Raw genomic sequence first — 20,645 nt, 5'->3', positions numbered from 1 at the left:
CCACACACCCACATGTTTATGGGTTAGCACTAACTGGATGTGGGCTTAACAATGAAAACAAAAACTAAAAAAGGTCTTGATATAAAATGTGAGAAGCAGCTGAAGAGGTGGCTCAGCAGTTAATGGTGCCTTCAGCTCTTGCAGAGGACTAGAGATCAGTTCCCAGCACCTACACCAAGAGTCCCACAACTACCTGGAACTCTTCTTCCAGGAGATCCTATGCCCTTACCTGGCTCTCATAGGCACCCAGACACATCTGCACATAATGTAGACACAAATACACATGAATAAAAGTAAATCGTTGAAAAAGATAAATGAGACAAATCAGAACATCATGATCGTGGCAATATATGTTCAGAAATTTCTAAACAGAAAGATGATCAAAATCCAAGTGTTTGTTACATGTAAATTCTCTGGTGATTTTCCTTCATCTAATTTTGGGATCTACCAGGGTTTTGCTCTGTATTGTGCATACACATTTACTTCTCTGAACTAGTCCATGTAAAGGCCAGATAGAGAATCTGAGTTAGTCAGTGGAAGATTCGGTGGGACATCATCTCCTGTACTGGTAAAATCCTGGCCATTTTATCACCTCTATACCAATAAGGGAGTGATACCCTCAAAAATGTGAAAAAAACAGAGTGACAGAAGAAAGAAACAACATATCATTGATGTTTGTCATTTTATTTGCAATACTTTAGGTCCAAGTTTCAAACTGCAATATTTTTACACTCAAGACACAGTCATGCACAATCCGTATTTCAAATTTCTATTGCTTCAACCACAATTGAAAATAAAAATATCAGAAATTAAAATCCTCAAAAAGTTCAGCTGCTGAGGGCAAAGGGATGGAGTCATGCCATCAGCAAGTCTACAAAAGAAATAACTTACTGAAAATCACACAAACATAAGACCATAAATACCATTAATTCAAAATTACAGAAGAATTTCACTACACATGGGTTTACAAATAACACATTTTGACAAAAGTAATGCACAGCCAAATGAGATACAATTCTGATAAATGGTGAAAACAAAGATCCTCCTCAATGTATTTTATTTTGGATGTTATGAGTTCAATTCCAGTAGACATCAGTATCCATATGATCTGACTCCTACTGTCAGATGCACTGAGATTTTTAAACTCAAACTATTAATGGTGAAAGATCTTACCATCACTAATGAATACAGTATATGTGGGTCCAAAAAGCACACGACACACAAAGCACACACATTGAACTTGAATTTCACACTCAGGGCTGGTTGGCACTCTGCTGTAGGCAGACAGTAGGGACCATCCACCAAACTAACTTCTAGTTTATCTTCTTTTCAATAGCATGGTCATATAACTAGCCAATTGCTGTGGGAGTTTCCATGAGAAGTGTTTTATTTAATCCCAACAGCTAATTTGTTAGTTAAAAGCATGCAGTTGCCTTTCTGTTGCTCTTTTTGCAACTTGTAAGTACATAGGTCCACTCTGTGGTCTTAGCCATTAAAATGCTTGGGTTCTACTATCCGGTGCCATTTCTACTTTAAGCTCTAAGGCCCATAACTGATTCATAGGAAGAGAGGCCAAAATACAGTTTCATTCTATGAAACGTGACAGTGAATTTCTGTTCTAGTAGCAAATGCTAGCCACAACTTAATGGAAACCAGACTTTACATACAGTGTATAGAAAATGAAAACTGGGAACATTCAGTGGAAAAAAGACACTGAAATAAAAACAAAACCATTGTGAAGAAGTTGGAAGGTTTCTATGAGTTTGATCAACATTCTCTGGTGTTGTTAACTTCATTTACTTGAGTTTTTACATCTTACATAGTTCTATGTAACTGCAACGTAAGATCCAGGGTTAAGTTTGTGATATTTGCCATCACTTTGGCAGGTTAAATGTGCAAGGCAAACTGTTATCCCTCACAGTATTAGAGCTTTTGTAATGACTCTGAAGAGCAGTTAATTCAATACCTTTATTTTATAGATGAATAAATAGAAAGGTTAAGTAATTTGCTCAAGGTCACACAGCAAGTTCGGCAAAGTTCCCATGTTAACATCTATGTCTCTTTCCTGGGCAGGGTTACTTCTATTACATCTGACTTACTCTCTAACATTGTTGTCAGATTTTTTTCTAGGTTGTAAACCAGGTGAACACAGTACTTGCCTTACTGTTGGTATTACAGGACAGCATTCACCCGATGGCAACTTCGGTGGAAACTCTGATGGCACTAATTAGATTTTGTAAGTTCACCTTTCAAGTTCAATGATTAAGTGGCAGTAAATGCTACAAGTTGATAGTGTATTTATAGTCAAAGGTGTGCACATGATGATATCTTGATTCCCACATTTGCAGATTCAGTTAGATACTGTTTAATGATAAACAGACATTCCCATGCATGAGAAGTTGGGTTAGATATATTTGATTACTAAAGGAGTGTGAAGCAGAAAAGGAGTGATGAAACTGAAAGCTAAACAACCAAAATTATAATAGAAATATATCTTTTATGAAAAAAACTCTTTCATAAGAAAAACATTTCCCTTATTCCCAAGGCCCTATTTATTCCCTTTCCAATCCACATGCAAATATATGTTCAGTATTGTGTGTTAAGGTTATTCCAAATCCCAGGCCCATTAGACTGCCGGTTTACAAATGCTGAATTTCAGGTTTCTTCTTCCAAGACTGGGAGATGTGTATACCACACGCCATTGTTCAAATGAATATTAACTGCAATAAGCTCAGAAAATGACAAGATCAAACCAGGATGGCAAGGTTAAGACTTCCATATGTACTGTGAATAGCTAAGAAAAAGTCAGTGAGAATTCTGGGGGTAAGGTCTGCTTTTGACAGACAACGTATAACATACATTATTGGGATTCTCACCTAAAATTTCTTCAGTGCATTAAAAGGAATTTCTTCTATTTTGGTAGTTGGTCTCTCTTTCTCTTAATAAACCACAATTGCTGACTACAAGCTATAATTGTGCAGCCCAAGAGTACAAGGAGACCATCCCAAGCCAAAACTAATAGGACTGGAACTGAATGCTGACAGACAATCCTAAATATTTCTCTGAAGAATTTTGGAGTTAGGTTTAATTGTCTATGATAATTTCTATTGAAACCAATGGGATTTGCCTATGGCCATTTAAAGAAGAATTTTTCCAGAATGATAGATCTTGTTGTGCAAGGAAATGGTGGGAACTAGCTATTTTGTCTTTCTGTTCTTCCAAATTTGACACTGAAAATCTTTTAAGACAATCTAGAAAGGCGGCACCTCAAACAAATATTATTAAAGGGGCTAATCAAGTTGTCAGCTCTCCAATCTAAGGCAAACAAAACAGACACTTGGATGCCATACCAAAGCTGAGGGCAGCTTGTTAGATAGCAGAAGAATACATTTGGAGTTCTAGCAGTGACATCTCCTTAGCTTTGACTTAGGTAATAGTCTCTTAAGAAAGCATGTGCCATACCTGAGCATGTGCCAACCTCAGTACCAAGGCAAGTATAAAGCCTACAGAATAATTGTAACTAGGAAATATCTGTGCCCTGCATGCTCTGGGCTCTGGCCAGAAAGCATCTGCTCCTGGCATCTCTTCTATGTTTCTATAGTTCTCTTTCTGTGGTTTATTTATTTAAATTAATACTATAATACTACGAAAAAAGAGAGAATTTCTGAAAGAAAAAATTCACATAATCCCACCACCCTAACACAACCAATTTCAATTATCTGTGTTCCCAGTCTTTATCCAAATGCACACTTCTTTTTACATAGATGTAGTCCCTGTTTGTGTCATTTAAAAGTGACTTCATAGACTCTCTCTGAGAACTTGCAGCCTCATTAGAAATAAATGACCCACTGAGGAAATGAATATAATTATTTACATGATCCTTGAGGTGAGAAATATCCATTATAGACAAACATCTCAAACTATCAAAAACATTTATACAGAAAACAAGAAGCAATTTATATTTCTTCTTTTTTTTAGTAATGGAATGTGCTTCACAGGAGAGATAGATGTGAGGACTGGTGGTTAAACTAAACACTGTAGGTGCAATTCACAAGCCTGAAAGAAACCTGAATAACACAATTAAAGAATAAATACTTGAGTTAAATCTTTTCATGTGACTTGGCCATCCAGTAGCCAAAATGGAGCATGGACACACAAATATTTACAATGACACATAGACAAGATCATCAAGAACGAAGTCATTTCCCAACATGGTGACTGATTTAGGGGGATTGTGTCATCCCCAAATCCTCATAGGATTATGACAACGAACTGGATCATTGTTACAATAGTAATGTTCTATTCTTTCTTAAATAAATAATCTTTACTGTGCTTCTCACCCTTCCCTGACTTTTCCACTGCCCTATTCCTTTCTCAGGCTTTTCAATCAACATTCAAACATGTACCCACAAATGTCTCAGGGCACACTAGCAACATTAAAGATCTGGATAGACTCACCTGGATTGAGATGAGCTCAAAACAAAATCAAGGAAAGGTAATAAACTATTAACCATCTGGAGGACAAGTTGTTCAAGTATCCTAAATATGGATCCTTCAGCATCATTTTGGCATGAGAAACAGTTCTTTTCTAACACTTATTAGAAGCATATGTAACTCTTCAACACAGGAAAAGACTTTAGAAGCTCCTCTAATTTGAGCATGTACATAGATATAATTTTGTACAAGTATGCCTACAGGAACAGATTATTAAAACTTACTACAAAGTGATTGTAAATAGGTACCTCGCCCCTCACTGTTAATATGCTGAATGGAGAGCAAAACGAGCAGCAATTTCTCTGCCAACAGTGAACTGAAGGATCACTGCTCCAGGGTCTTCTAAATAACAACAACAACAACAACAATAAACAGCAACAACAACAACAACAAAGGCCTTTACAACATGCAAAGGATATTAATTTATGTCTTGGACTTCCCAACCAGGGTTTGGGCTCCCTTAGCAGAGCATAGCTATTAATTGAACTCTATTTGCATCCCAGGTATTTTGTGAAATTCCCTGGCACTACAAGTGGGAAAAATCCTTAATTTTAAAATAAGATAACATAAAAATTAAGGTTCTTCCTCTCTCACTAGAGGGACATGACATTTAAAATTTTAGGCCCAGATATCTCTTTGCAAAATAAACATGAAATTAATATAATCGGGTTTGATTTTCTTTTCACATTTGTCTTTTATTCCATGGTGGATATTTTCAGGAGAAGGCCAAACCCATCCTAATTTTATAATGTAGGAAAATAGGAAATCCACCAGTGGTATCTTCTCAACATAAACATATGTACTATATGATCAGCAGAATCTCTAGAGAAAGTGCTTTCATTTGAAGGGATGGGCGGATGGTTAAATAGACAGATGTACCTCACTGAGGAGAAAGGCATATGCCATTGATCTCTTTCCCCTACTGCTGAATATAGGTAAACTCTATTCAGATTCTCTATCTCTACAAATTAAGAAATGTTATATAGAGTAGGTTGCTGGCTTTTCAAAGGCTTCGAGAAACATCTTTCTAGAATTCATAAAACTGTCTATACGCTCAGAGAAGAAGCATATCTGTTTCTATGTAGACACGTTCTAGATGTTTTTCTACTCTCAGAAGATTAAAAATATCAACTAATGAATTTTAATAAGTATATATGTAATTACACAATAGTAGAATTTTTGAATTTTCCTCAAGACACAAAAGGAATTCGGTTGGACTGTTAGTTCTTGGGATATAATAATACAGATCAAAATTATTTTCTTGGTTAGCTTTTAGCATATTTATGAACAGGCTTTAAAAGGACAAAAGCCCAAGTAACTAAATAAGAACATACCATATCCTGAAAAAGAGATTGGAGATATGTAGGGAATATACATCAAGTATTTAGAGTCGTGTTGATTGGGACGCTGCTTTCACTGACTTCCCATATCTTATAGAGTCGAATACTTCACTATATCTCTCATCTCTTGAGCTTTAAAAAATTCCTAAGTCTTACAAATTGTCAAAATGAATAATTTTTACATGAAGAATGTCAGCTAATGGATCTATTACCTCATAATGTGCCTATTGTACAATGCTTATGTTACAGGAGCACAAGAGAGGATTCAATTCACTATGATCTTTGCTTATTTATTGTCCAACAAGGAGTTCTGCGTTTTCCTTTTGGCTCTCAGAGAAAGTCCCATCTTTGTGTAAGTAAGGTTTCTCCTATCAGGATATCCCAGTTTTAGGGCCTGGACTCACCCAAAAGCACTGCCACATTTTCAGTGTGTGTCTTTTTTTCTGTTATTACAGAGGCCAACAAGCTGCTTTACATGACAACTCAACTACTACATAAGCACTCTTGGAAAATGTGACAGGATCTCACAATTACAGCTCTGTGTAGACAACTTTTAAAAGCACATCCTGAACATTCATATTCCTCTCTGCTTTTGGAAAATGTCTTAAAGGAAACCTTTTCCAATACAAATGCAGAAAATAGGTACACAAACCAAGTCACCACTACAGAAGAATAAAAATCGCGACTCTATTAGGGCATGGACGTCCACAGCTTCACACAGCACTTGTTCTATTTTTTTTCGTTTTTGTTTTTGTTTTGTTTTTTTTTCTTTGATTTTTTTCTTTATTTCTAAAAAACCATTTTGACATCTTTTTTTCTGGACATCTAATGACAATGCAAGTGAAAAAAAACATCACATTGGGTAAGGAGTTTTGAAAGAGGTTCGAATGTAAGAGGGACTACTCTCTAACTTAAAAACAAACACAACACTATGAAGAGGGAGTGTGCATCTTTGAGAAATTTTTTTCTTCAAAGTAAATGCACAAAATGAGGGGATTCACTACTGGCTCTTTCGCTTCACGGTGGAAGTGACCACTTAACGGCCACTTCAACATTGCTGCCCTGTGTGGGCTGCGGTTCAGGCTTACAAATAAATTACATAGTCTGAGGGAGTAGGAAAAAGGCTTATAAGAAGTTTCTATTCACTTTAAAGGTAAAGAACCCCCACCACATTTGACTGTCTTTTCTTCCATGTTTTCAGAAACAGAGTTTTATTTCAGTCTTACTCAACAGGGATACGGTGAGGGGTAAGGCTCGCAGTTCTAACGGCTACTGTTCTTAATTGCTTCTTTTGCAGCGATAATCAGAGGAGTGAGGCTGGAGAGAGGCTTGGCTAATTTTAAAAATGAATGCTGCAAAAGGAATGAAGCAAAGAGTAATTATTAGAATTCTTTCTTCCAGCTGGTGCAGTGGTTCTCATCCTTCCTAATTCTGCAGTCCTTTAATACATGTCATGATGACCACCAATCATAAAATTACTTCGCTGCTAATTAATAACTGTAATTTTGCCCCTGTTATGAACCATAATGTAAATATCTGATATGTGACCCCAAAGTTGTCATGACCCACAGGTTGGAAACCACTGCATGAGTGTAACTTTACATTTTCAAATATTTCCTCCTGTTTTTTCATAGAAAAGTGCTTTGAACACTCATTGAGACACTATTTAATTTAAAAAATCCCTGCCAGCTTTTGTCCAGATTTTTTCTTTTTGTCCTTCAATGTCATAAATACTATGGAAACACTTGACGTAGCTAGAAACTCTTCGTTACGGGGCTTGGAAATTTTCACTCAGTAATGGCCAGACTCTCTACATTTCTTAAACTGATGAATGGTGTTGGAGCTGCTCTCAGACTTGAAAAAGTACCTTCAAGTGAACATCAAAATCAATTTTACTGTGAAACCCTTGGCTCCCTAGCTGCCAAACCCACAGCTGTGTCTCCAGCACCTCGCTTGGCTCATCTGTAAGAGCTGATTCAAGCGAATCTCCTTCCCTTCTTTCAAACATTTGTTTCTTACAGGCCTGTGGCATTCTACTACCTCAGGACCTTTCCCGGGCCCATGCCTTTCACTGGTGGATGCCTTTCCTTGGTGCAGGCCTTCTGACTTTCATCTTTCCATCCTTACTTCCCCTTCCTACCTCTCACTCACTATAATGTAGCTCTCATTAGCTTCTTTTGCTACTTAATTTCTTATATATCCCATTTTCATCACAATTTGAACCCATCATAAGTTTTATTAAAATGTTCCTATATAACTTTCCCTGATGTCTTCCCTGTCCTCCTATCCTATTTGTCCATTGTCTGCTGGACATTTCCTCTAGGCCAGTGGTACTCAGTCTTCCTTTTAATATAGTTCTTGATGTTGTGGTGACTCCCAACCATAAAACTATTTTTAATGCTATTTCATAGTTGAAATTTTGCTTCTGTTATGAATCATAGCACAAATATCTGAGATACAGGATATCTGATATGCTACCTACAAGGCGTCTCAACCCACATATTAAGAACCACTGCTCTAGAATGTTTGTTGGTCATTTTAAATTCAACATTTTGAAAGGTATATGAAAATCTCCACAACAGAGTTCTTTTGTGTGACATAAGCTACAGGAGCTTTAGGGTCAGAACAATGAAAGATAATCGATTCTATGCTGTATTTATCTGGGTGGTGACATTAAAGATCCTGTATCTTTGGCGTCCTCGGAAAAACAGTGTGAGAGATATCAGCACACGCTGATATGCGGTAACAGGCTTGAATAGAAAAGGAAGCAAAGCATTCATGAGTACATGCTTTGTCCCTATGATTTGAGGAATAATTAGAAGATTAACGAAACATCATTACAGATTTGATATTTTGTGACACTATGTTGATCTGGAAAATGCTCACAGGTAGCAGAAAAGGGATGGTGCAAAGGCGTCCCCTTTCCAGTTCCTCGAAATAAGATAAGCTCTTATGCAGCAGGGGTCAAAACTTTGTTTCCCCCAGACATAAGTCCTTGTCTCTAGAAGGATGTTAGAAGCAATTAGAACAAAATTTTCCACGTAAAGATGTAGGCAAGAATACAGAGAGTCTATGGTTAGCATTCTTCATACCAATATTGCACCTTTTGTTTAATGGCATTATATATTCAACATCTCAGAGAGAATAAGCAGCTGTTGTTCTTAGATGCCACACGTGTTGATATTTATCCTGACGGAACGGTCCCTTTCAGTGAACCTGTTTGTGCAATCCTGAGCGTGTGCTGCTTTGTGAAATAGATGTATCTTTTAAAAGACTGCATTAGTTTTCATTTCATGTATGATAGAAAATTGGACAATCCTATGCTCAAATTAGATCTCTTTTGCCATTCAAGACTTGTGCAAGCCTCTATTTCCACATCTGCAAAATAGGACAACAACTCCCACACATAGTTGTAAGAACTAAATGAGATTATATACATAAAGAGTTTGGGAGGCGACAGGGCCCAACCATCATCCTATATATTGATCCTGAGACCCATGAAAAGGACAAATGTTTATAAAGGCACTCTCCACTGGATGGTATTCACTCAGGCAAGCTGGTATCTGCCATTTGGCATCATAAGCAGAAGGGCTTTGGCCAGTGAAGTATTAGAGTGGCAAATGCCATGGAAATGATTGCATAGTTATGTAGAAAATTACCTCTGGTCAAGAGAGCCTGTTTAGAAAAAAAAATCTAGCAATACCAGAAAGTTAGGCAATAGCCTAACTCTCACTTCATGTTTCTCAACAGCGATCTCTTACTGTCTCATATTGACATGGAAAAACTCAACATAGTAATTCTTCCTTTGTAATTGTCCTATTTTATTTTCACCTGCAGAAGCTCCTTGGCAGATCCTCGTCTATCCACATCCATTTCAAGACAGCGATTTAAGAAGTCACGGAATACAGCCGACAGTCTCTCGGGATTCTGGAGTTCTGGGGTTCCATTAGTGGCTATCAGATACAAGGCCTATAAAGAAAAAATATTTGAATCTATTCAGCAAGTACATAGTAAAATCATGGATATAAGTAAAATTTCTTCTTATTTAAATTACAGGTCTTTAAAGGTCCATTTTAGAGAATAACATGGGCATGGTTTCTGTTGGAAGGATGACTGAGCATAGGGTGTATTGATTTATATAGCTTAAGAGCTGACTGTGAACCTGTTTGGTTATTGATCTGATTCTCCTTCACAAACAGTACTAGTTGTTATAGTTGTAGTATACGTTCGTCATGCAGATGCACCTTGACAACTATTGCTAGACTATGAAAGGAGATATAAGAGATAAAAATAATGTCATTGCTAGAAAATTTATGGAAGTGAAATAAATAAAACAAGCCAGACCCAGAGAGACAAATATCATATTCTCTTTCATAAATGAAAACTCTATTTCCTATGGCATGAAAGTAGAAGAGGAACTATTGAAGAAAAGGAAGTTGATAAGCAATGAGGGACAGGATAGATGAATGGGGGTCAGAATTATCCAAGTACATGCTAGCACATGAATCAAAATGCCTTTCTGAAAGCTATCACTTTGTGTAATAAACATGCCCTATAAAATCGCAAAGATTAAGAAAAAAGTGAAGACAAACCAACTTGTTAAAAGTAGCTCTTTCTGGCATTACAATTGCTGGCGACTTGATTTTTCAAATATATTAAATATATTTTTCAACTTTCAAATTTTCTACAATGAACACAATACTGATTATTATTACTATTTATCATTATTATTATTATCCCCCACCCAGAAACATTACTTAAAATTTATTTTAAAAGCTGTGACATCCAATTTTCATCTATTGTACTTTATCCTCTTAGGATTAAATGTGCTTTTCATCAAACATTGCCCTTCGAGGCAAACAAAAACCTCAGACTATTTCTTTTTCAATTATCCTTTTCATTTTATTTGCAACATATTATTTCTACCTAATTTCCATTGCAAAAATTCACACATTCAATTATGTTATGGATTAAACTGGCCTTTGTGAGCTGGCCTGGGAACCTAACCACTATGTATAAGTCTGTTTCTATGGGAAAATGCACTTGAGGCTCCAAATAATTAACTTAAAAATGAACTTTTGAAACATGTCCTGTGTGTAAGCTGGAGCTGTCTTCATAAAAAAGAAAATTGTTACCCATTGCCCTGTTAATGAGACACAAATACAGTTGTAGCCAACACAAAAATGACAACAAATATTTTACCAGAAAAGCCAAGTGTTAGATGAAGAAGACTGGGTAAAATAAATCTGGGCATGAGTGATCATATGCCACTTTTAAAGAGTAACTGGATATTTAAAGAAAATGAGCTGACTACTATAAACCAGACTAGAGATTTGGGGGTTAGTTAGTGGCTTCTAGTGTGTAAGCAAGAAAGCACAGGATCATTCCTGGGTTCTCCTGCCTCACACCACCAACCTTACAACTTTCAACTGTGCTTCTACTGGGTTCTACCAATGCAACATTCACCTGTGGCTTTCACAGTGATCCACTTCCTTCTATCACCATCATCTTTGCGTAAGATCAGGACGTCTCTCAGACGGCTTTAGTACTGTCCTCATGTTCCTTATTTGAAACTTTTTATTCTTAAGCCCACCCCTTTAAACAATTATATCTCCTCACATGTTTCAACTTGTCACTCCTTCATCTGCTTAAGAGCTTTAAGTGGCCATCTATTGTCCAAAGATATGGGTTTCGGATGGTGTTGACCCCAACTCCTCCCCAAGAGAATTTGAGAGAGAAAGGATAAGGTGGAAAGAAAATAGTAGAGACTTTAGGGTCCTATGTTTACATGTATGATGATTCAGCCGAAGGAGTTTTGCCCTTCTTCCTATTTATGTTTCTAAACAACTCTTCATTGGAACCAGAGGATCAATATACTTGTTTCCAAACCACTGGTTGGCAAGGCACAGTAAGGATAGGCATGGCATATGGTATGACTTGCTTTCTTCTTCCTTTGTCAGCTTCCCTCTGTTCTGTTCTCACACTGGAGACTTTCTCTTTCCTCTTCCACCCACCCTCCCATATATACTAGACAAAGCTCATGTGTTAGTCACACCCATTTGTTGTTTAATCCTGAAGACAAAATAACTCGCAGTTTCCTCTCCTGCTTTCTTCATCTCCTTCTAGTATATGGTAAACTGTTAGAAGACTTTTGGGCACTAAAACAAATGTTACCGCCTCTTCAGTCTTTGGCAACTCCCTCAGGTAGATGCAGTGTTCAACCACTTGTTTTCAGAAAACTGCTTTGGTTTTTCGCATTATACATCTTGGGTCCCTCAATCTTAAGCAATTAGGATAGTTGCCCTTCCCCTCTTTTGAGCTTCCAGAGTCCATAAGTCTATTTTTACAATGCATTTGGTTGTAATTTTTATTTACAGATCTGTCATTCCTCCTGGACTGTGAGCCCAAGGAAAGCAGAAACTATACATACTATCCATGATCATCTCTGAATTTTTTAGTCATTTTTGATAAAAATAAATATTTTAAAGGTTGTATTGTATAATAAAAGCCAAAGTTTATAAATTTATTTGCTCTGAGAATATAACAAATTGAGACAAAACATTAAAGTTTAGAACATAAAGTACTCTGTTAAATTATAAGAAGACAAGCAAAGAATGAAAAACACAATTTTTGAGTTGGCAAAGCCTGGCATGTGATCATATTGACTATCACTATTCACTAGGGGAGAAATAAGAAAGTTCTATGAGTAGTGAATATAAGGACATACTACCAAAGGGAGGGATATCTGGATTAGGCTAAGCATACTGCATTTGATTCAGACAAACACAGAGATGAAAGGAAGATAGCAAGTGCTCCCAGGAACTTGAAAATTGTGTGGAGAATCTTCCCAGTTTCAAAAATTGTCTTCCCTTCCTGGCACTGAACAGAGAAAGTCCTCATACTAGAGCATATTAGATCATTAAATAGGGTATATTTTTCCTAAGGTGAGGCAAAATAGGGCCATGAATTATAGACTGCACTTATATTAGAAATATAATTGGCACAATTAAAATGGTAGCTTTTTTCACTGGATAAACATAACTAAAATTTTCTAGTATTGTGGACACTTCTATGATAACTATAAATATCTTGACAATAACATACAACCATTGAAGTTTTCACTACCCCTAATGTGCAAGTGAATTTACCCAAGTACTAAGAGAAAACCAGTGTACCTAATTGGAGGAATAATTGAATTTAACTTATTGGCAATTTCCTCAGTTGAGAAAGATCAAAGCCCTCACTGTGGAAGTTACCACATTTCTACAAAGAAATCTCAAGGCAATCCATATGTAACCCATAACTTTCCATTAAGTCAATGCTGAAATAGGACTCTTTAATGAAAAAACTTTAGTTTGTGACTTAAATTCATTAAATCAGTTCATAAAGTTTACATTGTCATTGAAAAACAAACCAGGAGACTTTCATGGAAATATGGTTACAAATAAAAGAAATCTCAGCACCAATATAATGAAACAATTTACAAAGAGGATAGGGTATGGTTGAGAAACCCTTTTGGAAGATGAGCATTTAGGAATCACTGTCCATTTTCCCATGGAAATTATGTTATACTTATTGAGTGGGTTCCCAACCAAGTATACACAAAAATCTATTGAATGTACAATACCATTGAACAATAAGAGTGAGAAGGTTAATTCATCTATATGTCAACATCAGTATACATGTGATCATAGCAAGTATGAATACATAAAATTGATTAGTATTAGCTCATAGAATCCACACGACTTTATGAGGTAGTTATTATATCCTCAAAGGCAAAGAAACTGTCCTGTGGGGTTAAAAATAACAACTTTCTCAGTGCCACACTTCTAATAAAGGAGAAATCAATATATTTAAATTCAGGGAGTATATATTTAGACTCCATGCTCTTAACTGCTACATGACACCCTCTCTAGCCTTTTGCAGTCTCTGGAAAGAGGCAGACAAGGGAAGTCAAGAAATGAGGCATGCTTCACTTTGTTTTTCCCTGTACAGATGAAATGGATGCTTCTGTGGTCAGTCATTATCTCCTAGTTTGGAAATGCAAAACAGATGACATGAACATAGCTGGAAGAGTGAGGTGTGTGTGTGTGTGTGTGTGTGTGTGTGTGTGTGTGTGTGTGTGTGTGTGTGTGTGTGATATGGGAGTTTATATAGTCAGCTTGTATTCTGGCTGGTACCAGCAACCCACCGCTGTCCCGATTGCTTTCTCATTTTAAAATTTTCTACTCAGTGCTTTATGAGCAAGATTTGACAATGGGCAAATTGACATGCTATGATTTAGTTTACTCATGACCTGGGATTTAAGAGGTTAAATGCCAGAACATATTGCTGCTCTGGTGTATTTATCGATTTCACAAGAGGCTCTGACATTCCTTGTTTTTCCAAAAGGGTTAATAGAATCCAACCTGCAAAAAGAAGCCACTATATATGCATACTACTGCATGCCATACTTTGTTTCATCTTCACACTACAGTGTATTATAGCATTGTAGTCTAATTTACATCTATATTGTCTTACATACAAATTCTCACCTGTCCCCCAGTTATGAGGAGCTGTTGTTTTGCTGCTTAATTCTTAAAGAGCCATTTAAAATGAACTTAGGGATCTAGTGTCTTATAGGTTGATAATAAAAGATAATTAGGTAGTACTGACTGATTAGGTGCCAGAGTAGCTTTGGAATACCATTTTTTTCCACGCAGAAAGCGTTGGCTAATGCCATAAAATAAACACCAGATGACTCTGAAAACCCATGTGCTCATTTGAATCTCTTGTTAAGAAACATGTTGCAGGCAACTTGTACTCATGATGTGACCCTACATGACTTTAGCAATACTCAAGTTTTGGAATTACAGGACATTTGAATGCAAGAGTTAGGATAGCAATATATATTTTTTAAAAAGATGAGGAAAGGAGAATGTTTCAGGAAGTCAAGGGAGAGTGAGAAGCTGTGAGAACTAGAGGAAATAGAAGAAAGAAAGGCAAGGGCAGGTGCCAAGGGACAATAGGAGGGAAGGCAGTTGGTAGAATGATGAGAGGGAAATAAAGATAAATGCTAGAAAAACAGATGATGTCAAAGAAACCTGTATCCTAGGCTTCATTCTGCTATTGCTCCATTTCTCTGGTCTTGAGATGATAGGGAGATGGAAATGCTGATTACTCTTATTTGATTAATGCACCTAAATATCCTACTCTACCCCATTATCATGTACAATTATTGTTTGTTAACCAAGAATTTTAAAAGGTGAAATGAAATTAAAATGAGAAATAAATATTACTGAAAGGTGACTATAGTTAATATTCAACACCCACATCGCTCATTTCATTAGCTCATGCCCAATTACTGGCTCAAGTTATATTTAAATTTATATATTTATTTGCATAACAGTTTATCCCTGTAAGTGCTGTATCATGGCAGTGCTCTTTCTTACTAATGTCAGTGTGAGACTAAAAAATCTCACATACAGCATGCTTCACACCATTATCTAACTTTTTTTCTTGGTAATGTGGGGTGGGGGTCAGATGGCCTTTACATTCTAGAGGGTAGATTTGGTCTAGAGGTGATGAGATAGGAGTGTCTGGGATGCTTTCTGAAGATCACTTCTCTGAAAGCACACTTAAAGACAACACTACTGTCTTTCTGGAAGGGCCAGGCAAAGCTATAGCTACCTTAAACACAAAGTACACAGAATCCAAAACACAGAACCATAAACTTGTGTCTTTGTTTAAGTGAATCTCATTTGATAACCCAATACAGAAAGCAAATTAAAGCGGAAATATTCCAGTGGAACCAAGAGTCCCATTAGGTGTCATATCCCTCTTGTTCTGTTCAAAAGTCCAAGGAACTTCATTAGATTCTAGGGCTTTGTAGTTCACACTGGGGAGGCAACAGCTTGCTCACATTATAATCATCAAAAGAAAGAAAGAAATAGAGGCACAGGAAGAAGTAACAAGGTAATGGAGTCCTGAATGATAGGCCTTGGAATAGAATTCACTCTTTGACTCACATAATCAATACAGCTGGTAGAGACACCAGAAAGCTGTTTTTCTAGGTGTTTCCCATTCATCAGCATCTCCTTGATGAGGAGAGCTAGTGAATTTTTCCATTTGAGGGTGAATTAATTCCTTCTTCCATCATCAAAAAGGAAAGAAAAGACAAGGAAGAAATGTAAAAGGATGGAGTAAAGGTCAGCTTATCTCTTAGAATAAGATTTAAACCAGAGGTTCTTAACTCGTGGGTCGAAAACCCTTTGGGGATCACATAGCAGATATCCCACATATCAGGTGAATTATAACAGCAGCAAAATTGTAGTTATGAAGTAGCAACAAAATAATTTTTTGGTTGGGGGTCACCACAACATGAGGAACTATATGAAAGGGCCGCAGCATTAGTAAGGTTGAGAACCACTGATTTAAACTCTCACTTTTTCTTGGTATAAGACTGTCTTGATGAAAATAACATGGTGTGCTTAGAGGCTTAGCTAAGAGTTTTCCATGTATCTTTTTATCAGAGTGCAAATGGTTTTCTAAAATGATATTGTGAGCATTTTAGAAAGGCCATAAATTAAAACAAAAACAAAAGTCTGAAGTAATCTTCAATTTTAGAAAAACCCTGATTTTCTTGGTGAATTCATATTTCAAAAGCTATAAGATAAATCATATGAGTGGATATTTCAGTGGGCAAGAGTACAACCACAATCCAAGATTTGTTTTTTTTTTTACAATGATCTTTGATTTTGATGGACTTGATTCCTTAGCCAATGGCATGGTACTTATTAGAGGAATAGGCATATGTGTCTCTGGGCTATACCCAAACCATTCTCGCCTGTAACTACTCTGAGGAATGATAAGAAAAATCACAGGATATGGGAATCTTTCTGGGCCAACAATGGTTTCTTGATCACCACATTTTAAAACATTCCCTTTCCTTTGCCTGGTTAGTTTCTTGGATTTTAGTTTGCTATGGAATCAGATTCTCCCTTGGCTTTCCTCTGGGTCATAATTCACCGGTTTGAACTGTCTGCTTCTATATAATCTAAATGAAACTTGCAGCTTTCATATGGCCAAGTCCCACTTTCCTATGCCGAATTCTTGACAAGCAATGATTCTTAAGGGCTTCCTATCTTTTGACAGGCAATATTTTTTCTTATTAAAATGAAACGCTGTTACTATTTTATAATTACTTTACTTGTAGTTGTCCCAACTCTCCCCTCCTTTTAGGCATAGGTTAAGCCTTCAAAGGAAGAAGAGTGTCAACAACCCATCAATAAAACTTGCTGTTCCACAGTGGCTTATGGAAAAAGAAGGGAATGCTCCCAGTTCTCCCTGAAATACATTCAAAACAATATTGACTGAGTGCTAGCAAAGTATGCTTGCTTCTCTGGTGTTCAGGAAGTTTATGTCTGACTTTAATTCCAAATGAGCACACGCCATCAAACCCAGACATTCCAATCTGCAGCACAGGTTCCAGTGGTTGGAGGGAACAAGATGAAGTTTGGCCCTTAGCTGCTGTTGCTCAGTAGCTAGAGCTTCTCTCATCTTGCATAATAGCCTTGAGACATACACACTCTGGTTGTAAGAGAAAAAGTAAGAAATCTGGCATTTTTGTAGACTTTGAGTATCAGTAAAGAGGAAGGTAGAAAGCCTCTTAACAATCCAGCAGGCTTTATCTGAATTGCTACCGTTCTTTCTCCGCAGCCATAGAGGTAATGAACTCAATCACATGTAGTCACACCCATGGCTACCAGGCACTCAGCTGATAGTTTATTTTAAAGATGAACTCCATTTTAGAAGAACAATGGATTAAAAAGTCATATCATGGAGATGTATACTTAGTAAACATTGGTCCTTTTTGATAATGATAGTGTATGGTATAATCCAGAATCATCTGGGAACTACATCTCAAGGAGAGATTGTCTAGATTTGGTTGACCTATGGGCATGTCTGTGGGGATATTCTTTATTCCATTAATCGGTGTGTGAACTCCTGCCCACTGTATTGTAGAAGAAGGAAGAAAGCTAGCTGAGCAGTTAGTAATTCACTGTTCTTTCCTCTTGACTGTAGATATATTGTGACTGGATGCTTCAAATTTCCACTGCCTGTTGACTTCCCCATAATGGTAGACTGAAACCCAAAATTAGGAACTTAAACATTTTCTCCCTTAAAGTACTTTTGTCAGGTTATTTTTTATCACAGCAACAGAAAATAGACTAAGATACATAGTGTTACTGGACTGTTAAGTCTGAAAGTGAAGAAAAGAGAACAAGATTTCAACCAGGCTTTGATGCTTTTGATTATGATTTCTTAAAGAAATGGACAAGGATGAGCAGAATAAGTATGTGCTTCCCTGGTTAAACAATTCCTCAAAAAGGGATGAAGAACTTCTCATTGTAAACAGTCCTCTATTAAGGTCTTGCCATATAGCTTTGCTTTTGGCCTAGTCCTAGTTTCCACCTATTCCCAGGGTTAGGAATCCAGTGTCATTGGCTCTTAAATGCCACATAGGACTCCATTGTAAAAGCAACTAGTAGAACAAGTAGGATGTGTGGTTCACACACTCTACCACAAACTGCTTTTAGTACTGGTAGTAATAAGTGTATCTCAGTGGTTCAATGTTTGATACAGCCCCACTAATGCTTCAAACAAAGGCATAAGCAAATACTTTAAAGGGGCTGGAAAATAACACATAAATCAGGATTATAAAAGGTTCTGTAGCTGGGCGGTGGTGGTGCACACCTTTAATCCCAGCACTCGGGAGGCAGAGGCAGGCAGATCGCTGTGAGTTCTAAACCAGCTTGGTCTACAAGAGCTGGTTCCAGGACAGCCTCCAAAGTCACAGAGAACCCTGTGCCGAAATACATAAACAAACAAAGAAATAAGGTTCTGTATGGACTTCAAGTGGACTTCACTGAGACAGTTCAAAAGTACCAAAATTCATCACAGCTTGGTGAGACGTAACTTACTATGTGAGTGTAAATGTGATTTTTAATAGAAAGGTACTTTGTGTTCATAAGGAAAACAAGTCAAAGTTTGGATTGGCAAAATAACTATCGCCTTAGAATCAGGTCTTTACAGTCACAAGTCTTAATAAAATATGTCATTTTTTAGCAGAAAATGCGGTGGTATCAACAAAAGACCGAAGTTTGATTTGCATATTCACAGAGAAAGTCGGATTTGTTTTAGACCAGAGTTACTTTGGCAAACAGAAGAAATGAGGCACTTAATTATTGGTGGCTGCATAAAATTGTCCATGGGTCACAGAACAACATGCCCAAGGCCAATTACATCACGTGTAGACTTAAGGCACTGGGGATGTCGTGATGGGGAGAATAAGAAGGCTGTCTGCTCTCTGTCTCTAGAAGATTTAACAACACTATAACATCAGTATACCTAATAACTCTCTGAACTTTTAAAAGCATTTTATGAGCAAATTTGGTCAATTTATTTATATTTTAAAAATCTCCATCCTTTTATTCCTGGGCAAAAGAAGTAGTCAATTTTTTTTGTATCAAATGTATATCAGCAACCAATAGTTACAGTTTGCTCAGTTGAATCAAGCACAACAAAAACACAAGCCACAGTGAAATGTAAGCATCTTTGTAATGCACAGCCTGATCCTTCACTTTGGACCTGTTCTGCTCAATGCTACCCATTTATGGTAATTGTATTGAACTGTGCAGAATTCCTCCATTTCATGAGAGTCAGGCAATAGGATGAAAGTTCTCTGGGGAATGGTGAATCCATTAAATGAGTGAGTAAAAAGAATTTCACATATCTCTTTTCCCTTTCCTTTCTTTTTAGTTCATGTTTATGAATTTCTACATCCATTTTCTACAATGAGCTAAACATGGGGCTAGGTAATTTACATACATTATTCAGCTAATTTTCATGTAGATTCAGCAAGATGGATATTATCCCTATTCACAGAAAAGAAACAGGTTTAGGGAGGTTTTAAGTGATTATTCAAAATAGCCCAGACTATTTAGGTCCACCTGACTATTTAACTGGGTTTTTGCCCCCACAAGTGTATGACTCTCTTTATAGTACCATTTTAGCTTCTTCTCAATCCCTTTCGCTTCCACCTGTTTCAAAGCCTACAAATGGTGTTCTGGTGGTAGACTGGGATAGTTTTCAAGAAAGAATTGAGTGCTCTTTCATACCTCTCCTAAAGTTGCATGATTTTCTAGTTCCCAACACTGTGTCTGGTCACTAGAATACAAGAAAAAGTGGGCTCCCTACAGTGTCACACTGTGTCTTTTTGTCTGCAATCTTCTCATGGGTTCAGTGAATATACTTTTCCAGTCCCAAAGAAAGCCAACTGGGCCAAGAAAACACAGGGCTATTACAGTTACAAGCAAAGCTTAAAAGTATCTTTGCTATCTAGAAGAAAAGAGCTTCAGAATCAGGCTGATTCAGTATGGACTGGCTAATTTTGTTAGCCAGAGGCCAATCGCATAAAACGGATAAGACACAAAGTTAGAGTCAATCTTCATCAGTGGAATTCAACAAGGTGGTCTTTCTAACTGTCAAAGTCTTAATGTAGGCCTCCTGAACTTTCTGGTTTATTAATCTGCAAGTACTTGTCTTGATAGAAGCTTATGTATTTTAAGAGACTAGCTATTAATTATGAGTTGTGATATCAGGCTAGAAGATGCCTGTGAAGATTAAAACTTGTTTCCTTTTTTCTAGTAATTAACAGTCTAGCTAAAGAGAGATCAGTTATGACTAGGGAAGAAAAGAGAGCCATAAATGCATTACTGACACCTGTAGCCTTACAGAACCATTTATTTAATCCTTAAATACTGCAGGTTG

The 20,645-nt window shown here is 36.9% G+C and overlaps 1 protein-coding gene across 10 annotated transcripts in view; it reads right to left on the bottom strand.

The window, feature by feature from the left end:
• Nucleotides 1-668: 668 nt before the first annotated feature.
• Pak3 (p21 (RAC1) activated kinase 3) overlaps nucleotides 669-20,645 on the bottom strand; it is a 258,495-nt gene continuing 238,518 nt past the window's right edge. For all 10 annotated transcript variants that reach the window (XM_040744499.1, XM_040744495.1, XM_040744496.1 and 7 more), the window contains 2 exons: nucleotides 9,666-9,803; nucleotides 669-7,186 (listed from right to left, as the gene is read on the bottom strand). In XM_040744499.1, the coding sequence (XP_040600433.1) occupies nucleotides 7,097-7,186; nucleotides 9,666-9,803 (228 nt within the window). In that variant the 3' untranslated portion in view covers nucleotides 669-7,096. The remainder of the gene's footprint in view (nucleotides 7,187-9,665; nucleotides 9,804-20,645) is intronic.

This window comes from Mesocricetus auratus, unplaced genomic scaffold (genome assembly GCF_017639785.1).
Source record: "Mesocricetus auratus isolate SY011 unplaced genomic scaffold, BCM_Maur_2.0 Super-Scaffold_100003, whole genome shotgun sequence".
NCBI lineage: Eukaryota > Metazoa > Chordata > Mammalia > Rodentia > Cricetidae > Mesocricetus > Mesocricetus auratus.
The sequence above is the reverse complement of the archived record's forward strand: the minus strand, read 5'-3'. Positions and strand labels throughout refer to the sequence as shown.